This window comes from Pipistrellus hanaki (assembly GCF_964339955.1).
Source record: "Pipistrellus hanaki genome assembly, chromosome: 6".
In the NCBI taxonomy this organism is placed as follows: Eukaryota; Metazoa; Chordata; class Mammalia; order Chiroptera; family Vespertilionidae; genus Pipistrellus; species Pipistrellus hanaki.
In genome coordinates this window covers 41,923,892-41,943,572 of record NC_140508.1, presented here as the reverse complement: position 1 = coordinate 41,943,572, position 19,681 = coordinate 41,923,892, and the positions used below count along the sequence as shown (strand labels likewise).

The following is a 19,681-nucleotide window of genomic DNA, read 5'->3' as shown; positions in this document are numbered from 1 at the left end:
AAAAAAGACATACTTTTCCTTTTCCTTTTTAATCCTCCTTCCCCTGCCCCCACTGCTGGCATATCTATCTGCTGATTTTCTGCTGATCTCTCCTGGGTTCCTGTTCCCCATCCACTCCCCGATCTGGTTGGGCAACTTTTCCAGGAATGAGCACAGAAGAGAACAAACATCCAAAGTTCCCTGTGGTTCCCCAAGGCCCTTTTAGAGCCACCACATTTGAAGCTGACATGACCAACAAAAATCATCAGCCACAGAGACAAGGAATCAAATTCTTTCTAGAACCCTCAATGCAGTAGGGGCGCTGCCCACGGCCTGCTGCTGAAATTCTTTCCGAGCACCTATTGCTCATTTCAGAGATGCACTTCCTGCGAGAAGACAGGCCTGGCCATTTGGTTGAGAACCCTCGGCCCGGAAGAGCACCAGGGCGCTGGGCCCAGTGCCCTGTGAAGATCAGCGCTGACCTTCAGCACTGGTGGTGTGCCCAGTGGGTCCTAGTTCCAGCTGTAAACACTACACTCAGACGGGCAGTCTGGATAGGGGCAGAGTGCCTGCAAACACACTTGGCTTCCGATTCCAGCTCCGCCATTTATAGCTGTGACTTTAGGCAAAAGTTGCATAACCTTTACATATACTTCTACCTCCTAAGATTGAGGTGATGATTGTGATTTAATTATAATGCATATGACTAGAATATCTCAAAATACAGGAAGTCTCAGACTCTGCTGCTTGATCTGTAAATGATATAGCAAGGGATAGAGGTGTCCTGATGGGAACATGAAGACAGGGGGGCATGTGAGTCAGAGGGCTAGATTTTTTATCTATATATATAAAGAGCCAGGGTCCATAACATCCAAAATGACCAAAGGCTTGACCAAACGCCAGGCTGCACAAGAGAGAGGCGGCGGAGACTTGCTTGACGCTGCCTTATGGCACCCCACATCCCTCCCTGATTACCAGGACTCCAAGCCAGCGAGGGCCGCCTCCAGACTACAACCCCAAGTCCTTCGCCCCCACCACAGGCCCAAGAGTGTGGCGCTGGGCAGGAGCATCAGGGGTCTGATAATGAAGCGTGAGGGGCTGGCACAGCATGGAGGAGCTATGTTTGCACCACCAAGTTCCCCGCTTCCGCCCCACGCATCCCTCTTTGCTCCCCTCAGAGGCCCAGCTCCTGCCTACATGCTTGCCGCATAGGCCCGACTGCACCGGGGAGTGAGCCATGGCGATCAGGATGGCCACTTCCTGGGATGGAATGGCCAGGCCACAATGATTCATGAGGGTGACAAGGCCCATGGGGCACGCACAGCCCCAACGTCCACCATAAGAAGGAAGAAATGGAGGGAGGAGCCCAGAGGAAGAAGGACAATTGAAGGAAATGTGTCTAGACTTTCCCCAGCCCTCTCCCTCTTTCTGCAGCCTACAAAAGCCGGGTCACAGTTCTGCCTCCACCTTTTAGTCTCCTGTTCTCCAACCACAGAGGAAAGAAATAAGGAGTCTGTGCTGCCTCCAGAAAGTATCTATATACCTGATCGGCCAGTTGCCTCCCGCAAAGGGAGGCCAGACTGTGGCTTAGGCCCACTCCCAGTAGGGGTGGACATCCTATGAGGGCTCCCGAACTGCAAAACAGGCCAGGCTGGGGTACCCCCTCCCCCCAGTGCACAAATTTTTGTGCACCAGGCACTACTAGTATATATATAAATTATTCCACTATAGGTCAATTTATAAAGCATTCTATTCCCCTGCTGCCAGGTCAGGGGTGACCCAATAAAAGGCGAGTCCTAAAGTTTGCCGGAGCCACCCTCTCTGCTGTGAAGGTAAGGTCAGAGCCGCCCTCGACAGAGAAAACCTGGCTGAGAACAAAACCATCAGAAAAAGCAGCCGAGGAGGACGGTGGGTGGGAGAGAACTGCTACTGCACGAAGCAGGAGGCAGCTGGTTTTAATGTACACGCTGTTACTTCCACTCTTGTCTGATTGTATCTGCCAGGGAATGTGTACACCCTTCACTTCAGGCCTGCGTGTGTATCCTGCGGATAAACTGACAGGACTGGGAGTGCTGGTTCTAAGTGGATAGGCCTTTGCCATTTTAAAATCACTTCCACAGCCTCCAACCTCCGTTTCTTCCCACTCCTGTCAATACACTGCGCTATTAAAATCTTTTGGCAATCAGAGCTTTGAAAATGGTATTTCGTTAGAGTTTTTTTTTATTGCTATATATTTTATTGTAAGTGAAGCTAACCATCTCAATGTTTAATTTATGCTGGTATTCCCTGCTCCCTGAACTATTTTTAGCCTCTGATCATTTTTTTCAGTTAGGCTATTGGTCTTTTTATTGAGGAAATTAGCTTTCTCTGTGATAGAAACTGGCCGTATTTCCCCTGGATTGCCCTTTCCTTAATCTTATGGTATATTTTTGCCATGCATACTTTTGTTTTGTTTTGTTTTCTTTGATTCTCACCTGAGGATAGTTTTCACATTGATTTTTAGAGAAAATGGAAAGGAGAGGGAGAGGGAGAGGGAGAGGGAGAGGGAGAGGGAGAGGGAGAGAGAGAGAGAAACATTGATGTGAGGGAAATGTGAATTGGTTGCTTTCTCATACATGCCCCGACCAGGGATGGAAACCACAACAAGCAAAGTATGTGCCCTGACCAGAAATCCAACCTGAAACCTTTCTGTGCCCAACCAACGGAGCCACGCCAGCCAGGGCCTATTTTTGTTTTTCTATAAGTGAAATTGAATTCTTTTGACATCCACACTTGAAATAAAATAGAGGGGGGGAAAAAACCATAAAGTAAACATTTTTAAAGTAATTTTTTTAGGTTAAGAAGTGTTTTTGTGAGACAGAGTAAGCCACGTAGAACTTGGGCACATCCAAGTTGGTGAAGCAATCCTAAATGATACCCACAGGGCAAGGAACAGTCAATGGTGGAGAGCAGCCCCCCGGGTGCAGTACAGACCGTCAAAGTGAACACTATCGCCCAAATGAGACACTATTTCTGACGTGCTCCCCATTGGCACCGCTGCACTTCTTTTGAGTGAAAGGAGGAACAAAATTGACCCCTCTCTCTCTCTTCCATGGACTCTCCAACTGTTTTCTTTAATACGTACGTCTGTTATTATTTCACCCTGATTTTAGTATTTATACAGTATTTATAGCCTCATCAAGCACTGCAACGTTATTTGACCATCCTCACTGTTATCAGGGATACTTTAGTACACTCTGCAAATCAAGCCTCGGATTCACCCCAAATGCCCAAGGAAATACAATGAAGCAAGAGGAAGGCAAACAGTAGGGAGAGGAAGGCTCCTGCGACCCCACAGTTAACACCCTGTACGCTGCCACGCCTGTGGGGCTCACATTCTCCGCCCATAGGAGGTAAAGGACCCCTCATTCCACTCACACAGCATCTGCTTCTCAGCTAAGATGGTGTTGTTAGGACTTTGCTCTGGAGGTTGGCTTTTTTCAGGGAGAGTTGTCTAGAGGAAATACATAGGTCCTGTATTTTGTACAGTGTTTTAGCATTATCAGGGGATGTCACAAGGACACATTATCTCATAAGAACAGCCCTGAGAATGAGTCCTAATGTTTTACATGGGGGGGGGGGGGGGGGGGAGAGAGAACACCTCAAGCTGACAAACACTTTAATGCCTCCCCATTTTTTCTGCCCCAGTGAAAGCATCCGTGGCTTTCCTCGTTTCTGGGTTTTGTCAATATTTGCAGACATTCAGAAATGAGAGAGAGAGAGAAAAGGACATTATTGTGGAATGAGTTGATAAGGGACCGACATCATTTTCCTCCATGGGCGTTTGAACCTTCCCCTCCTGTTTAAATGAGTCCTTTGATGTAATATACCCACCAAGGTAGGCTACCCACAAAGACTCGTGGCTCCTTCCCCTGTCCCCAGTGGAATTTTATTAAAAAAAAAAAAAAAAAAAAAAAAAACCCTCAAGCATACCGGAGAGAAAAGTAGCCAATATTGCCTTAAAAATATTTTTAATAAAATTTAAAAAATTTTTTTTGAATTGTGGCTACTATTGTATACTTTGAGGGTCTCTATCATCAATCTAAAAAGTAATGTTGTCTGCATGCATCATTACAAATTTAGCTACAGGGAAAAGATGACAGGAAAAAAATTCAAAAATCTCTCTCATCTTTTCTGCATCTGTTTTTCATGTCAAGACTGCTTCATTAACTTCTCTTGCAGTACTCAGAACTCCCACAACCTCAGAGAGAACCATATGTAAAGTGTTTTTAATCCCAAAGCCAAATACAAATATGTTTGAGACAACCCACACCTGTTTCCCATAATTTGCATGGATATACATTGCATGTTTATAATATTTGTTTTTCTATATGAAGAGTATCAATCTGGAAATTTCTCTCTTAAAGAAAACTTAAAGCCGAAACCGGTTTGGCTCAGTGGATAGAGCGTCGATCTGCGGACTGAAGGGTCCCAGGTTCGACTCCGGTCAAGGACATGTACATTGGTTGCGAGCACATCCCCAGTCGGAGGTGTGCAGGAGGCAGCTGGTCGATGTTTCTCTCTCATCGATGTTTCTAGCTCTCTATCCCTCTACCTTCCTCTCTGTGAAAAATCAATTATATATATATATATGACTTAAAGAATGTTCAAGTTCTAATCCATAAAAATGTGAAACTATAAAAGTTCATGTTGTCTGTGGAACCACACTGGAATACAGTACTCTGCAAATAAAGAATTCTATTTATTTCCAATATCAGTTAATGATTCCTTTGTAATCCATGACATTTTATCCATGACAAATTTAGAAAATTATTGGGCAAAGAAAGGGAAATGAAAAAGAGAAATAACATGCATGCTATGTATTATCTACTTGATGATTGTTCATTATTTATTTTACTTTTAATTAAGTTTATTGGGGTGGCATTGGTTAATAATATTACATAGGTTTCGGATATACATTCCTTTGATATATGATCTGTATATTGCATTGTGTGCCCACCACCCAAAGTGAAATCATCTTTCATCACCAGATAGTTGGCCCCCTTTACCTTTGACTACCCACTACCATACTGTTGTCTGTGTCTAGGAGTTTCCGTTTTATATCCCACATATGAGTAAAATCATATGGTTCTTAGTTTTTTTCTGATTTATTTCACTTAATATTCTCAAGATCCATCCATGTTGTCACAAATGGTAGTATTTCATCTTTTCTTATTGCTGAGTAGTATTCCATTGTATATAGGTACCACATCTTCTTTATCCAATCACCTGTCAAAGGACACTTTGGTCGTTTCCTTGTCTTGGCCATGGTGAATAATGCTGCAATGAGCATAGGGGTGCATATACCTTTGCAAATAAATGTTTTCAGATAGATACCCAGAATTGTTGGGTCATATAGTAACTTTGTTCTTAATTTTTTAAAGAACATCCATACTATTTTCCATAGTGGCTGTACCAGTTTATATTCCTGCCAGTAGTGAATGAGGGTTCCTTTTTCTCTACAACCTCCCTTCAATGTTTTATTACTTGTCTTGTTGATAAAAGCCATTCTAACAGGTGTGACATGGTATTTCATTGTAGTATTTTTTTTAATGTTTCTATTGATTTTTTTTAGAGAGGGGGAGAGAGACAGAGAGACATTAATGAGAAACATCAGTTGGCTGCCTCCTGCACACCCCTTATTGGGCATCGAGCCTACAAAGCGGGCAAGTGCCCTAACCAGGAATCAAACCCAGGAACCTCTTGGTTCATTGGTCGACACTTAACCACTGAACCACACAGGCCGGACTCATTATAGTTTTTATATGCATTTCCCCAATGAAAAAGAAAATAAATAGGCCCTGTATTTATACTGTGCTTTGGCATTATCAGAGGGTGTCACAGGAAACATTATCTCATAATAACAGTCCTAACAGCCCTGAAAAGAAGTCCTAATGCCTCAAACAGGAAAAACAAACAAACATACCAAGTGAAGTTGAGCATCTTTTCACATGTCTGTTGGCCATTTGTTCATATTCTTGGGAGAAGGGTCTATTCAGGTCATCTGCCCAGTTTTTAGTTTGTTTGGTGTTGAGTTATATGAGTTCCTTAGTACTGTCTACTTTAAAACCAACTCTGTAAAAAGTAGGAATTGCTTAAAGTAAAAGCATTCTTTCCTCTGTATAACTGTCATTATTTGGAAGGATTTAAGCATCAGCCAAAACAAAATCTTAATAGAAAAAAATTTAATTTATTTAAAGAAAGAACTTAAAGGATTATTAGATTTGAATACTATTTTTATAATCCAGAACAAAAAAAAACAAAAAAAAAAAACGCATCTGATAATCTGACCACCAGAGGGAGCTAAAACTCCCCCAAATACACCTCAGTGGAGCCACAAGGAGCCTTCTTGTTAGGGATGTCTTGGAACTCCTCCCCTCCAGTGGACCAAGTGGTTAAGGATGAGGCATCCCCTAAAGTTAAAGACATTGTGGTAAACTCAAAGTTGGAAGGAGTTAGAAATAATGTGGTATGTGCTACTAGAGAATTTTTATATTAACATGTATAACCTGCATATCGTAAAAAATGAGGGTCAAAAAGATACATACGGAACAATAAAATAAACAAAAAGTTATAAAATGAGAGGGTAAGAAAATATGGGCATTCATAAGTCACTGGTAGAGTACAAAACAGGGAAAAGACATCGGCCAACTGGCAGGGAGAGTGCTGAGAGCCATGCGATTGTGCATATAAAAAGGGTGGGCAGGGTCAAGGCAGTCCTGGATTGGGTGGCCCTGGGCCAATGTGGGATGACAGTGGGGCACAAGGGTGAAGATCTAGCAGAGGAAAATCCCAACACCGTACCATGCATGAGCGACCTCGGACAGATGCACAGGGTGAGTGAACAAAACCAGTCCCCTCTCCTGGACAAGGTGAGTGCAGAGGCAGGGAAACCTGCCTGGGATGATCTCACAAATGAAAACAACTCAGTTGTGCAGAAGGAGAGCTGGTGGTCGTTCTGGGGACCAGCAAAGGCCCAGAGGAGAAAGAGGGTAACTTCTGAGGATATACAGCACTGAGCATGGAGGACGCCATGCCCAAGAGCTGACGGGAGGGCACTTGTGTCAAGGTTAAGGAGCCAGGGCCTTGATCTGAGGCAGTGAGTGATGGCTGAATGGTAGCAGAATATAGTCCATGTTCGAGTGAGACAATATGTGGAGGACCTAGCAGGAGAGGGGAGATATGAACAGCATTTGGGAAGTCCTCTATAAAGACACTGAGACCAGGTGTGGGTGGAGATATGAGAGAAACAAGGACAACTCTTAGGTTCCTAGCTGGGATGCCTGGATAGACAATGGAGGCACCAGCTGAGACAGATAATTCCAGAGAAAGAACAGTTTCAAATACTTCAACATCCAGGCCAAGAAACTGTGGAAAGGAAAACGAAGATCCTGAGCTGTGTGGTCTCACTAGTCATTCAAACCTCATTTCCAGGCCACAGTGGTTTGACAATTTCTTTAATAACATGGAGAAAATGAAATCACACTACAGGGAGCCAGTAACTCACGCTGGAAGAAAGGAATTTGAACATTTCTCTTTTACTGTCCAGGCTGTCTAGATAACATGTAAAATCACAAATCACGTGGACAAAATTAAAGCCAATGGTGGCAATGAACTCCCAAGTAAGAAGGGGGGAGAGAGAGAGAGAGAGAAAGAGAGAGAGAGAGAGAGAGAGAGAACACAATATACAACCAATAGCATTTTCTTTGCTAGCAAAAAGGGAAGAAATCAAAGTTATAAGATTCATCCGTTTTTATTTTTCAACAAATTACCCCAAAACTTGAAATATATTTTTCAAATGCAATTCTTCTTTCCCACCATGAATGCCCAATTTCAAGCATTTAAATATAACAGTGACTCAAAACAGTAATCAGTTCTACACCAAGGGAAGCACAACAATGGACTTATAACAACCCTTGAAGCATGTCTGTTACCCATTCCTCTCTATGCCAGAAGGAAGGGAAGCACCCTCATTCTGAGAGGGGCATATTTTACATCGTTTGGGTTAGTAGGAATGCCAGTCCTTTTTTAAAAAAAAAAATATTTTTATCCTTATCTGAGGACATTTTCATTGATTTTTAGAGAGAGGAAAAGGGGGAAAGGGAGGGAGAGAGAGGGAGAGAGAAACATCAATGTGAGAGAGAAACATTAGTGGGCCTTCTCCAGCAGACGCTACGACTGGGGCTGGGGATTGAGCCAGCAACCCAGGTAATACCCTGACCTGAAATCGAACCCATAGCCCTTTGTTGCATACAATGATGCTCCCATCAACTGAGCCACACCAGCCAGGGCGCCAGTCCTTTTAGTAGTTCACTGAGGAAGTTACACATTGCAGATTCCTTTTAAACATGACTTGCACTAAGGTCATAAGCCTAAGAAATAGTAAGTAGAGAAAACAGGCAATATTTTCACTGTAATGCACCAATTCAAAGTACTGTCTACATCTGCTTTTATGCCTACAAATTCAATTTTATTGATTCATGTGCATCTATGCAAAGCAGTGAGAATCATTTTCTCTAAGACGAAACATTTTACAGTTTATTTATTTGTAGACTTTACAATACACAGTGCATCTGTAAAAAGTGTCATAAGCTATATTGTAAGCATGCTGCCCTTGAAAAGAAAAACATAAAAGCTACTATACTCTCTGTAAAAAAACAATAAAATATATATTTGCCGAAACCGGTTTGGCTCAGTGGCTAGAGCGTTAGCCTGCGGACTGGAAGTTCCCAGGTTCGATTCCGGTCAAGGGCATGTACCTAGGTTGTGGGCACATCCCCAGTGGGAGGTGTGCAGGAGGCAGCTGATCAATGATTCTCTCTCATATATGTTTCTAACTCTCTATCCCTCTCCTTTCCTCTCTGTAAAAAATCAATAAAATACATATATATTTTTTTTAAAAAGCTACTATAATATCTGGGAACCCAGCCCTAACCTCCCTTAAAAAGTCAGTACTGGCTGAAATCTGGTCTGTCACTGACCAACCAGCAGCTCAATGAAATAGTTTAATAGTTTAATCTGGATATCCTGACCCAATGATCCTGGCACTCCCAGATCTAAATATGGATGTTGTAGAGAATCAGTAGCTCACACCCTAGGGGGTGGCACATGATGGCCCATGGGCCACTGGCAAACAGCCACACCTCTGTTTGTATACCGTCCTGGCTGCTTTTGCACTATCTCAAAGCCCGTAAGTCCTGCAATGCTTCAGCTCCTTACCCTCTGGCCCTTTATAGAGCAAGTTTGCTGGCCCCGATGTAGATGAATCCCTGCAGCACTTGAGAAAGATTGTATTTACCATTTCAAACCTGCCAGCTCAGTTAATCCTATCAGCAGTCTTAAAGACCTCATTTCCCCAGTCCCTCCCTCAAATATAACCATGAAGTAGAAATAATTTAGGAAACCTCTGTTTCTTAGGACATGAAATAGCATCACAAAGGAGCTATGTGTCTGAGAAATAGGATATCGGGGGCTTCCAGACATGTGAGCCCAAACTAGATTCTGGATTGTGCATTTTCCAAAGCATGATTTTCAGGTATGAGAATGTTTTCACCTTCAGTAAGGACACTTTTATTGATGTAGATACACAGTGAGCCCGGAGAGCATCATTCTCACGGCCTCCCAGAGGCCCAACCGCTGAGAATGGTTGGCAAGCTACCCTCGCCCTAAACCTCGGGGAACCATTAGCGGAGACAGAGAGAAGCGTCTCCCTCACTCTGGTGATGAAACGAAGGTAGTTCTCCGCCATCAGAATGCCAGACCGCCTGGCAGTACCTACTGGCCTCATCTCTGAAGGCTTGGTTTTTAGCTCAATTTTTGTCAAACAAATTTTTTCTTCATTAACTTATACATTCAGAAATGCTTTCATTTCTGGCTCATCTCACACTGGCAACATTCCCTTCTTTAGGCTCTTTCCGATCTCCCCCAAAAGGAAATCAGTGGGACAAATATAGACTGCTTGAAGATAAAGCCAGAGTAAAGATATTGGGTGAGGGATGGAGGACGGGTACAGAGACCTGCAGCTAAAGAATGAAGGACAGGAAGGAGCAAGGAGCGGCAGGCAGCAGGAGGAGACAGAAGAAAGGCTGGGGGTCCTGGACACACCAATGTCAGGCAGGCGCACCAAACCACCAATCCCCAGAGGTGTCTTCGGATTTCTGACACCATTGGTCTTAGGATTTCTGACACCCACAGCTCTTCTGCTGCTTTCTAATTTTTCCATTTTCCCAGGCTCTGACCAGATGAACAAAATTTATCAAGCATCTACCATGCGTGGAGCCATCCTCATCTTCCCAACACATCAGATTCTGGGTCCTACAGACAGTGACCAGAGCATCCATCATGAATAATAATGAGGACAAGAAGGCCTACGATGCTCCTCCACTCTCTGTCAAATCCCTGGCAGAACCAAGGATCTGTAGTGATACTTACATACCCATGCATCAGAATCGAGGCAAAGGAGCGGATTCTGAATGAGGGATTCTGGCTCACGTGACATCAGGGATCAGTATGGCAATGTGGCCTGTCTACTTCACTCCTCATTTACCAAAACTGCAAAGACGCAAAAAACAGTTTATATGGGAATATTTGGAAACTGACCATTTATTCCCTGCCTTCTCGATTAGCCTTTTTTGTCAGTTCACAATCATTTTCTGAATATCCATCATTAGGGCACCGGCTTTGCTCAGCAGGCCATGGGGCCTGATGCAGACATGCTGGCCCTAGGCACTAACCCCCTGCCCTCTGAGAAACCTGGTGGCCCAAATGGTGCTCTCTCTATGACTGACATTTTAAGAAGAGTTGCATGCATTCAAACATTCAAAAACCAGGAGATAAACACAAATATATAAGATGTGTGTGGTTGTTACAGAATTGGAATAGCTTATCATTTGGGAGGAGAGGGTTAATATTCTTTAACATCATTTCAGGGTTTTGGGGAGGGGAGGAGTACAATCAGAAGAAACAGTCTGAGAGTTAGGTTCTCTGGGGCCCTCTCTCAGGAGTAATTGCATAAGCTCCTCGGTGCAGGGATTGGAAGACAAATACTTCTGGGCTCCCAGGCCATTAGTGTAGATGTGATTCTCAGCAGCACCCTGGGTAGCTAGCGCTGCTCAATTAGGCTTCCACAGATTTGCAAGGAGCCTGCAGAGCATGTACAATGTCCCAGCAGAGAGGAAGGTGCTCGGCCCAGCCTAAGTGGGAGAGGGTGCTGCAGGGAAGGTGGGACAGAGAGCAGCTCTGCAAGCCAAAGGCCACCCAGTGAGGGGTCAAAGCCAAAGGCTAACCAGTGCAGGGGTCAAAGCCAAATGCCCGCTCCTCCCCCTCAGGGCCATGTCTGGTCGTCCCTTAATGGGAGGTGTGGAGTCTCCAGCTCCAGAAGACACCTCCGGCCACATAACCATGCATGGATGTATTTCCCAGTGTGTCTACATTGCTGAGATTTTCCAGAAACCTGGGAATATGGTTATTTCATATGAAATCTCCTAAATGTTGGCTCAGGCTTTCTGTTTTAGGGCTCCATGGGCCAAATAAACACCTGTCAGTTCAGTTTAGTTTCTAGGGATCCACAGTTTGCCAACTCTTGCATCAGGGTGTCTTAGAAGTGCTCCCAACCTAGTGAGGGGACTCCCAAGTCTCGAGGTTTCTCTATTAGTCAAAGGAGACTTGTTCTGTGCAATGTGTTCAAAAAAGCGTGAGGAAAAAACCCACAACTTCTAATCAATTTGGTAGAAAAGGTAAATTAATATTTAAAATTTGCATGTATATAGTGGATAGCCAAAACATCACCTCACCCAAGTCTTGCTAGGGGGTGGGGGGAATATAACTTAACAGTGAAGGGGACAGATGGACCCCACATTAACCCAGGGATCAAGTTCAGCACCACTGATTAAGGGACGACCAGACAATGTGTCCCTCCTGAGCAGACAGCATCCCCATTCCCGTCCCCAGTGTTTAAACTGAATTTGATCAAGGCTTCAGATCCAACTTGAAATATACAGGAACCCCAGGAGAAACAAGGGCGCATTACACGAAACCACAAGAAACAAATCAAATGTGATGAGTGAGACAACCTACTGACAGCTCAACATCATGTAAAGCGGGGAGACAACTGCTCTAGATTAGCAGGGTCTTAAGAGACTGACCAACTAAATGCAATACCAGATTCTCAACTGAATTCACATTTAAACAGCCCAATTGTAAAAGGCATTTTAGGGGCAGTTGGGGAAACTCAGATAATGGGCTGGGTAATAGAGTCCATTACGCCATTATTAGTCATTTAGTGAAAATTGTATTGTGGTTATATAGGAATATGTTCTTGTTTTTGCAGAGATGCAGGCCGAAGTATTTAGGGGCTAAAAGTCATAATGTCTATAACTCATTTTTGAATACTTCAGCAAGAAAAAAAAAAAGATGAAGCAAATGCAGCAAAATGTTAACAACTGCAATCTAGATGACAGGATGGAGCCGAGCTGGTGCCACGGAGCCACTGCCTCGCGGCGTGCAGCCTCCATCAGCCTCCATCGCTCACTACAGAGGGACTTCTTGCTTGTCCCTCCAATGCCCTTGAGGCTGTGTGTGTTTTAAATTTCAAATCACCAGCTGCCAAAAGAAAAAATGATAGCAACCCAACCAGGTATAATTTGATGCTAAAAAACCCAACATACAAAATAAAGAAGCAACTGTGAAGTGAGCGCCCTGGAAACTTCTGTGTGAAATTCTAGAGTTGGTGAGTTGTAGCCAGCCTTGCTCAATGTGAAAGAACAGCTTAAACTGTCGCAAATGCATTCATTCTGAGTCACCTCAAATGAAGGCTGCTCATAATTCAGGAAAACAGGGGGCGGGGAGGGGGGGGTATCAAAAACTTGTATTAAAATGACCCTATTCAGTTAACTATTTAGGCACAAGGTTAAACGTCTTGAGATACAAGCATAACTGAAAAAAAATAAAACTTGAAATTCAAACAGATATTCTAAGTTAAAAAAAATTTTTTTTTTTAAGTCTTACTTAACAAAGTACAGCTATTTTAAATCTAATGCCTGATGATACAGTTCTAAGAACCTGGCCAGCTGCCATCAAATACAATGGCCGGTTCTTTAAGTCTGCTTTAAAAAAATAAAACCTAGCCATCAAATCTCAGGTTTTAGAAGAACCTGCACAGTCATCTAGACCAGTGTTTCCCAAACTTCTCTCATGATGAAACTAGAATTTTTGGGAACATATAGGTAAAATTGTATACTTAACTAGTGCTCGAAGACAGATGTTATATACAGAGCACTAAGTTAGGTATGCAATTTTACCTATATGTTCTCAAAAATTCTAGTTTAGCACTTCTTAGTTGGGATTCAGGAATCTGTGTTTTAACAACTCCACCAGGTGATTCTCATCATGAGAGAAGTTTGGGAAACACTGATCTAGACCAACAGCCCATCCAAGGCTGGACTTTTGTCATTCGGGAACAGTATTAACCTACCATTCGAAAGAACACTGATACATCTGGATCTTTCGGTTCCAGCACTCACTGTAGAGCTGTTTCTTCTTGGGCTGATAACAGTCCTTCTGAACCTCAATATTCTCACCTAGAAAAGGGAGGTGAGTACCCTCCTCACAGGGCTTGGGCGGTATCAGTGACAGTGTCACATTCCCTCCTGTGCCAGCTGTTCCGGAAGCACTCCCAACAGCCTGAAAATAACTTGCACTACTACCTCACTCGATTCCCAGCTCTATAATGTACTAGAGGTATAGACTTTACAACATAGCTAATCTTTTATATCTCAGTTTCCTATGGGCAAAGTCGGGAGAACAATAGTACCTGCTGCATAAAACAGTTGGCAGAATCAAATGAGCTTCTGTATAAATTGCTCAAACTGTGCTGGGCACATCAACGCACTCAATAAACCTGAGCCCCTCCTTCTCATGCCCCATTTTAAGAAAACTTTAAGGAAAATAGATAGAGGGTCCTCAAAATATTAAAAATAGAATTGCCTCATGTCCCAGCAATTCCACTTCTGGGTATTTATCTGGAAAATACAAAACACTAATTTGAAAAGATATATAGAGTGTCCCCAAAAATGTGTTCACATAGTTTGAATAATTATAAAGGTAGCGTTTATTAAAATACATTTCATTTTCGAAACTGAGCTATCAGTTATTACAATGTGTATACATTTTTGAGACACCCTGTATGCACCTCTATGTTCATTACAGTATTATTTACAATAGCCAAGATATGGAAGCAACCTAAGTTATTTATCATTAGACAAATGGATAAAAAAAAGATATTGTACATATACACAATGTAAGTCAGCCATCACAAAGGAATGAAATTTTGCCATCTCCAACGGCATAGATGAACCTAGAGAGTATTATGATAAGTCACACAGAGAAAGACAAATAACATATGATTTCACTTATATGTAGAATCTTAAATAAATAAATAAATAACTCATAGATACAGAAAAACTAATAATTATCTGATGGGAAGTGGGTTGGGGAGCTGGGTGAAAAAGGTATTAAAAGTACAAATTGGTAGTCACAACATAGTCACAGGGATGTAAAGTACAGTGCAGGGAATATAGTCAATAATCTACACTAATAAAAGAGAAAGATGCAAATTGACCATACCTTTATGATACCCACCAGCCAATCAGGAGTGAGTATGCAAATTAACCCAACAAAGAGGATGGGTTAATTTGCATACACAAGTGCTGAGCGGCCAGGGGTGGAGTGGGACACTTGCTTTGTCACAGGCATTCTGTACCACCCCAGCAGCTCTGGGCCTCTGGGCAGTGTGGGAAGTCTCTGCTGACCCTGCCCATAACTGCCAGTGAGGTTCCTGACCAAGGCCTCACTTCCCTGTGTGCAATGACAACCAAGCTGACCAAGGATCTTGACCTTTCACTGCAGCCACAGCCAGGCCTCAGGCACCCGATGGAGAAGTTTCTGACTGCATCATCACAAGAGTGTGTGCTCCTTCTGTGGGTTTTGACATGGTAATTTTGCACAGACATCAGCATCCATTGGAGATCACCCACACCTGCCATTCTACTGACTCCCTGAATCCTTTGCTCTTGCCATCACCTCCCTTTCCCACGCTCACCTTTTATGCCCTAGGGAGGCCTCCTTCCCTGGTCTGCAGGGAGCCTTTGTGAGAATTAAAGAGAGCCCAGGATGGCAGGGTGTGGGTGAGGGAGATGCCTGGTAAGCTAATGGCACCTCCATGAGAATTAGGAAGAGTGGCCTTTCCTCAGCTGGCAACCCTGTGCCACAGCCCCTCCACCCTAATTAGATTCTACTTACTGAATTCAAGTCCATTTACTGGGAAACGGCCAGGTGCCAAGATCTCTGGGCTTATGGACAGGAATACGAAAGGCTGTAGCCTCTGAGCCCACCAACTCTGCTAAAGCGGGGACCGGAGGGAGGAGGAGGAAGCTCAGGGAGCCACCACAGCCCGAGGACCAGAATTGTTTTGTGCTCTCAGGCTGGACATGATGGGGGCAGGCAGTGGGGAGCTCAGGAAGGGTGCTGCCTGCCACCTGCACTGGCCCAGGAGAGAGTCCTGCCAGAAAGGATGTGAGGAGACTCCATGTCGAGGGGAAAACATGAGCAAAGGAAACATGGCAGAGTTAGAGAATGGTGAGTTCTCAGTGCAGGGGCAGGAAAAGGAGAGAGGCCTCCTGAGTCAGGGTGAGGCCCCAAACCAGGGGGTCACTACAGAGGACAGTGCAGGGCACTTGCAGATGATCCAGTGCTGTAATGAGGGGACTGCAGCAGCAGCCACCCCGCACTCGTGGTGAAACCCCACATGGTATCCAACGTGAAAAGGACGCCAGGGCTGGGGCAAGTCACTGTTCTGGCATTCCCAGCTTATGTGCCCCCGCCCAGCAGCAACCTTACTGGACCTCACGGCCACATGTCCAAAATGGAAACCAACCCCACACACCACGATATTTTGAATTGAATTATAAAAATTCCACCACTTGCATCTATAGATGCTTATGGCGTACAAAGGGTTAATTAAGCTTTGTCAATCATAGGACAGGAAAGCTGGACTGGGACATCCAATGTCTTCTCTATGTCTGAAGTACAAAAGGTCTTTGTTCTTCAAAATCTAGTTCCAAACCTGTCCCCGGTGGCTCCAACCTCACTCTGCTACCAGTTTAACACGTAACGCAACACACTGCAGAGAGCCAACAGGAACAAAAAGATCCCACATGAATATCTGGTGCAAAACTCTAAATAAAAAAAGCTGAGACACCAGGAAGATCGGCTGTTTCCCTGCTAGAAGTCACCAAATGCCTCTAAATTACCAAATATATGCCAAGGAATTATGCAGGTTTCTTAGGAACAACATGGCACTTGCATTCTTCCCTAAACTAGGAATATGTTTTAAGTAATATATTAAAATAAGCACAGACTTATTCCCAAACTGTATTTTTCCACTGCAAAAAACCAGAAACTTCAGAATCAATTTCCTCATAAAAGCCAACCCATAGGAAGGACTAGCCTGCTGACCACAAGTAGTACAAGGTCTAGGCCCTCGCGCAAACTGTGGTCCCTGGACCAGCGTTTCAGCATCACTGACTCGATCAGAATTTGCAGGGGTACCCAGCAATCTCTGTTGGATGAAGGCCTCCAGGTGATCCTGCTGCCTGAACCACAACAGTGCCTAAGGTTAGCAAGCCAAAAAAGACTACAAAATAAAGTCAACATACCTGGCTCCAAAGATGTCTTTCTTGGCGAGATCGATTCCAGAAACAACCTTCACTCTCAGAACACGCGATTCTCCCTGTTGGAGGGGGAAGAAAAAAAAATTTTAAATAATGGACTTCAATGGATCGCACTCTCACACCCAGTATGCAAAAAAGGATTCCTCTTCAGGCCAGAACTGAAATACAGAGCAAACCAACTCAAGCATAGGCTGCTGCTCCCTACAATGAAGTTCAAAAAGCTGCATTCCAGCCCAAAATTCTGACGACCCTAGCAATTCAGAGCATCCAGGTGAACTGAGCACAAGTTGGATTCAAACTAAGTCATGCAGATCAATTATGTTTGCACTGATAGGAAGGATTTCCCAGTTGTGCCAAGAATACAACCGCACACGTGAAACCACCTAGATAAATGCCCAAGAGCAACAAGGTACCATAAATTTAGTAAATAATCCCTCCTTTGGGGTGTGTGTATTTGTATGAGCGGCCTGAGATAGAAAGGAATTTCATGTGGTAAAATAGTCCTTCAACATTATGGTTTCAGAATGTCAGTGCTGGCAAACAAACATAATTCCTCAGTTCCGGTAAAAAGACCATCCTAAATGGAAATCTTCCCAAATCATCTCAAAAATCACTCATTCATTCATCTGCTTATTCATGCATTCATTCCAACATTTTCCAAGAAGCTTCTATGCATCTGACATTGAGCTAGACTTTGAAACACAGGCATGAACATGCTGTGGCCTGCTCAGTGACTAAGAGACAAACAGCTCAAGACCCTGTGATGGCACCTGCCAAAGGGCGTGGGTTGGAAAAGTAGTCAAGCTAAGACTTCAGAAAAGATGGGCATGCTCAGAAGGAGGCGTTAGGCAGAAGTCCAGGATAACTCGCAGGTTTCTAGTTTGGGTCACTACTAATAAGTGTTAACATAAATTAAAATAGAGGGTTAAGTTGAATTCGAGGAGCCTATGAAACAACCAGTTGGAAAAAAATAAATGAATAAATTGATAAATGAGGAAGATGTCTAGTCTAGGAGTTATTCACGTAGAGTTGGTAGTTACAACTAGAAGTCCATGGAAAGTTATCAAAAAAGATTGGGGGGGGGGGGTGCTAGAGATGAAGCCCTTTGGGACACAAGCACTAAGGAGGAAAAGAGAAGTACTATGAAATTCATCTACCCCATGTTTAGTAAAAACCTAGCAGGAAAAGAAAATCTAAATGATTATGTAGATCATGTCATGTGAAAGGGAATAAAAGTAAGGAGAAATAAAACATGAAGGGACCAGGAGGCTGAAGCTTTGTCAATCAGCCACTGGATCAAACAGGCACACAAACTGGGTAGGGGCTCGACTGAACCTTGTCTGGGTTGCCTTGGGTTTGCATTAATATTGGGTGAATGTTCTTATATTGGGTGGGTGGAGCTACTTTCCAAAGGCATACATTTTAAAATCAACAAACATTAATAATGAATAAAAATAAATGTAAGTAAAGGGATAACTAAAATTTCATGGAAACTGATTTACTCATTTAGTAAGCATGAGCACCAGTTCTAAGATCTAGGGATACAATAATACAGAGAAAACACCTCACCCTACCCATCCCACATTCTAGTGTATACAAGAGCTTCCAACTATATCAGCAAATAAGTCAGGAGAAGCTGCAGCCACATGGAAATATAGAATGGCAATAATTTTAAGTGCTTTATTGAGCACTTAAACATTTCATACACACACCCTTTCACTAAACAATCCTAAGAAAATAAGCACAGATATGTACTATGCACAAACCAAAAATATTAACTAAAAGGACAGTCCCCACAGCATTTTTTTTTAAGTGAAAGAAATCTAAAAATACCTACTAAAGAGGACAACTAATTGTTTACAGCAATTCAGTGCAATGGGCTACAGTATAATCATTAGAAATATGTGTGAATCTGCAACAACCTTCATTCATTCCACAAGTATTTACTAAGTTCCCACCATCGTGTGCCAGACTCATGACCTGGGGGCTACGGATGTGAGCAAGATGGAGTTCCAGACTCAAGGAACCCACAATCTAGAAGACAGACTGACAGAACATAAATACACAACACAAACAAACAAGCAGGGTAATTTCTGAGACTGGTAAGTGCTTTGATGACAGTTAAATATAAGCAACTAAGTAGAGGGGGGGGGGGGGCTATGTATCACTGGTGCTCAGAAAAGGCCTCTTTGGGGAGGAGAAACTTGAGCTGAAACCTGAAGGAGATAGAGGATGGTCATGGGGGAGGGCAGGTCATGCAGGGGTGCCAGCAAGTCCCAAAGCCTGGGGGGAGCAAGTCTGGCCCTACAGGAAGAGGCCAGCATGGCACGGTGGAGCCAGAGATGCGAGGCCAGCCTCACTTGACAGAGGGTGGGCATTATTCCAACACACCCCCTCTCCGCAATGCCCCCTTGGAAAATTTCAAGTAGGGGAATGACAAAATTTGAAGGTTATGAAAGACCACTTTGGGTTTTGGGGAGAATGGACTCTTAGGGAATAAAAACAGAGGAGGGAGACCAATTAAAAGGAGTTCTGGCAAGAGATGGTAAGCTTTGCATAGAATAAAGATGTGATTAGATTTAGCATACAAAGAAATGTTTGAAATCAACTATATGGTTAAAACAAGTTTTCAATGATTTCTACAAATGAGTTTAGAGACCAGCAAGTTGTTTAACAAGATGTCTCCCTTTTCCATGTAAACCCACAACTAAACTACATTTCCCAGCATTCCTTAGAATCATGTGACTACTTTCTGGCCAATAGGACATTGACAGAAATGATGTGGGCATTTTCCAGACCAGGCCTATAGACCCTTCCCACTCACTATCCTTCATTCTCTCCCCATCCTCCAGCTCAATGAAGAAGATCCTAGAGGCCAAGGAGCAAAAACTCCAGGAAAGGAGTGAGAAGAACAGAGCATACCCCCATCCCACCTG

General features: G+C 43.5%; 1 protein-coding gene across 5 annotated transcripts in view; it reads right to left on the bottom strand.

The window, feature by feature from the left end:
* Positions 1 to 19,681, bottom strand: part of NEDD4L (NEDD4 like E3 ubiquitin protein ligase) — a 285,795-nt gene that overhangs the window by 186,224 nt on the left and 79,890 nt on the right. For all 5 annotated transcript variants that reach the window (XM_084888495.1, XM_084888492.1, XM_084888493.1 and 2 more), the window contains exon 2: positions 16,731 to 16,804. Coding sequence is in view for 3 of the 5 variants with exons in the window: in XM_084888492.1 (XP_084744618.1) it covers positions 16,731 to 16,804 (74 nt within the window). In the remaining 2 variants the exon portion in view is untranslated. The remainder of the gene's footprint in view (positions 1 to 16,730; positions 16,805 to 19,681) is intronic.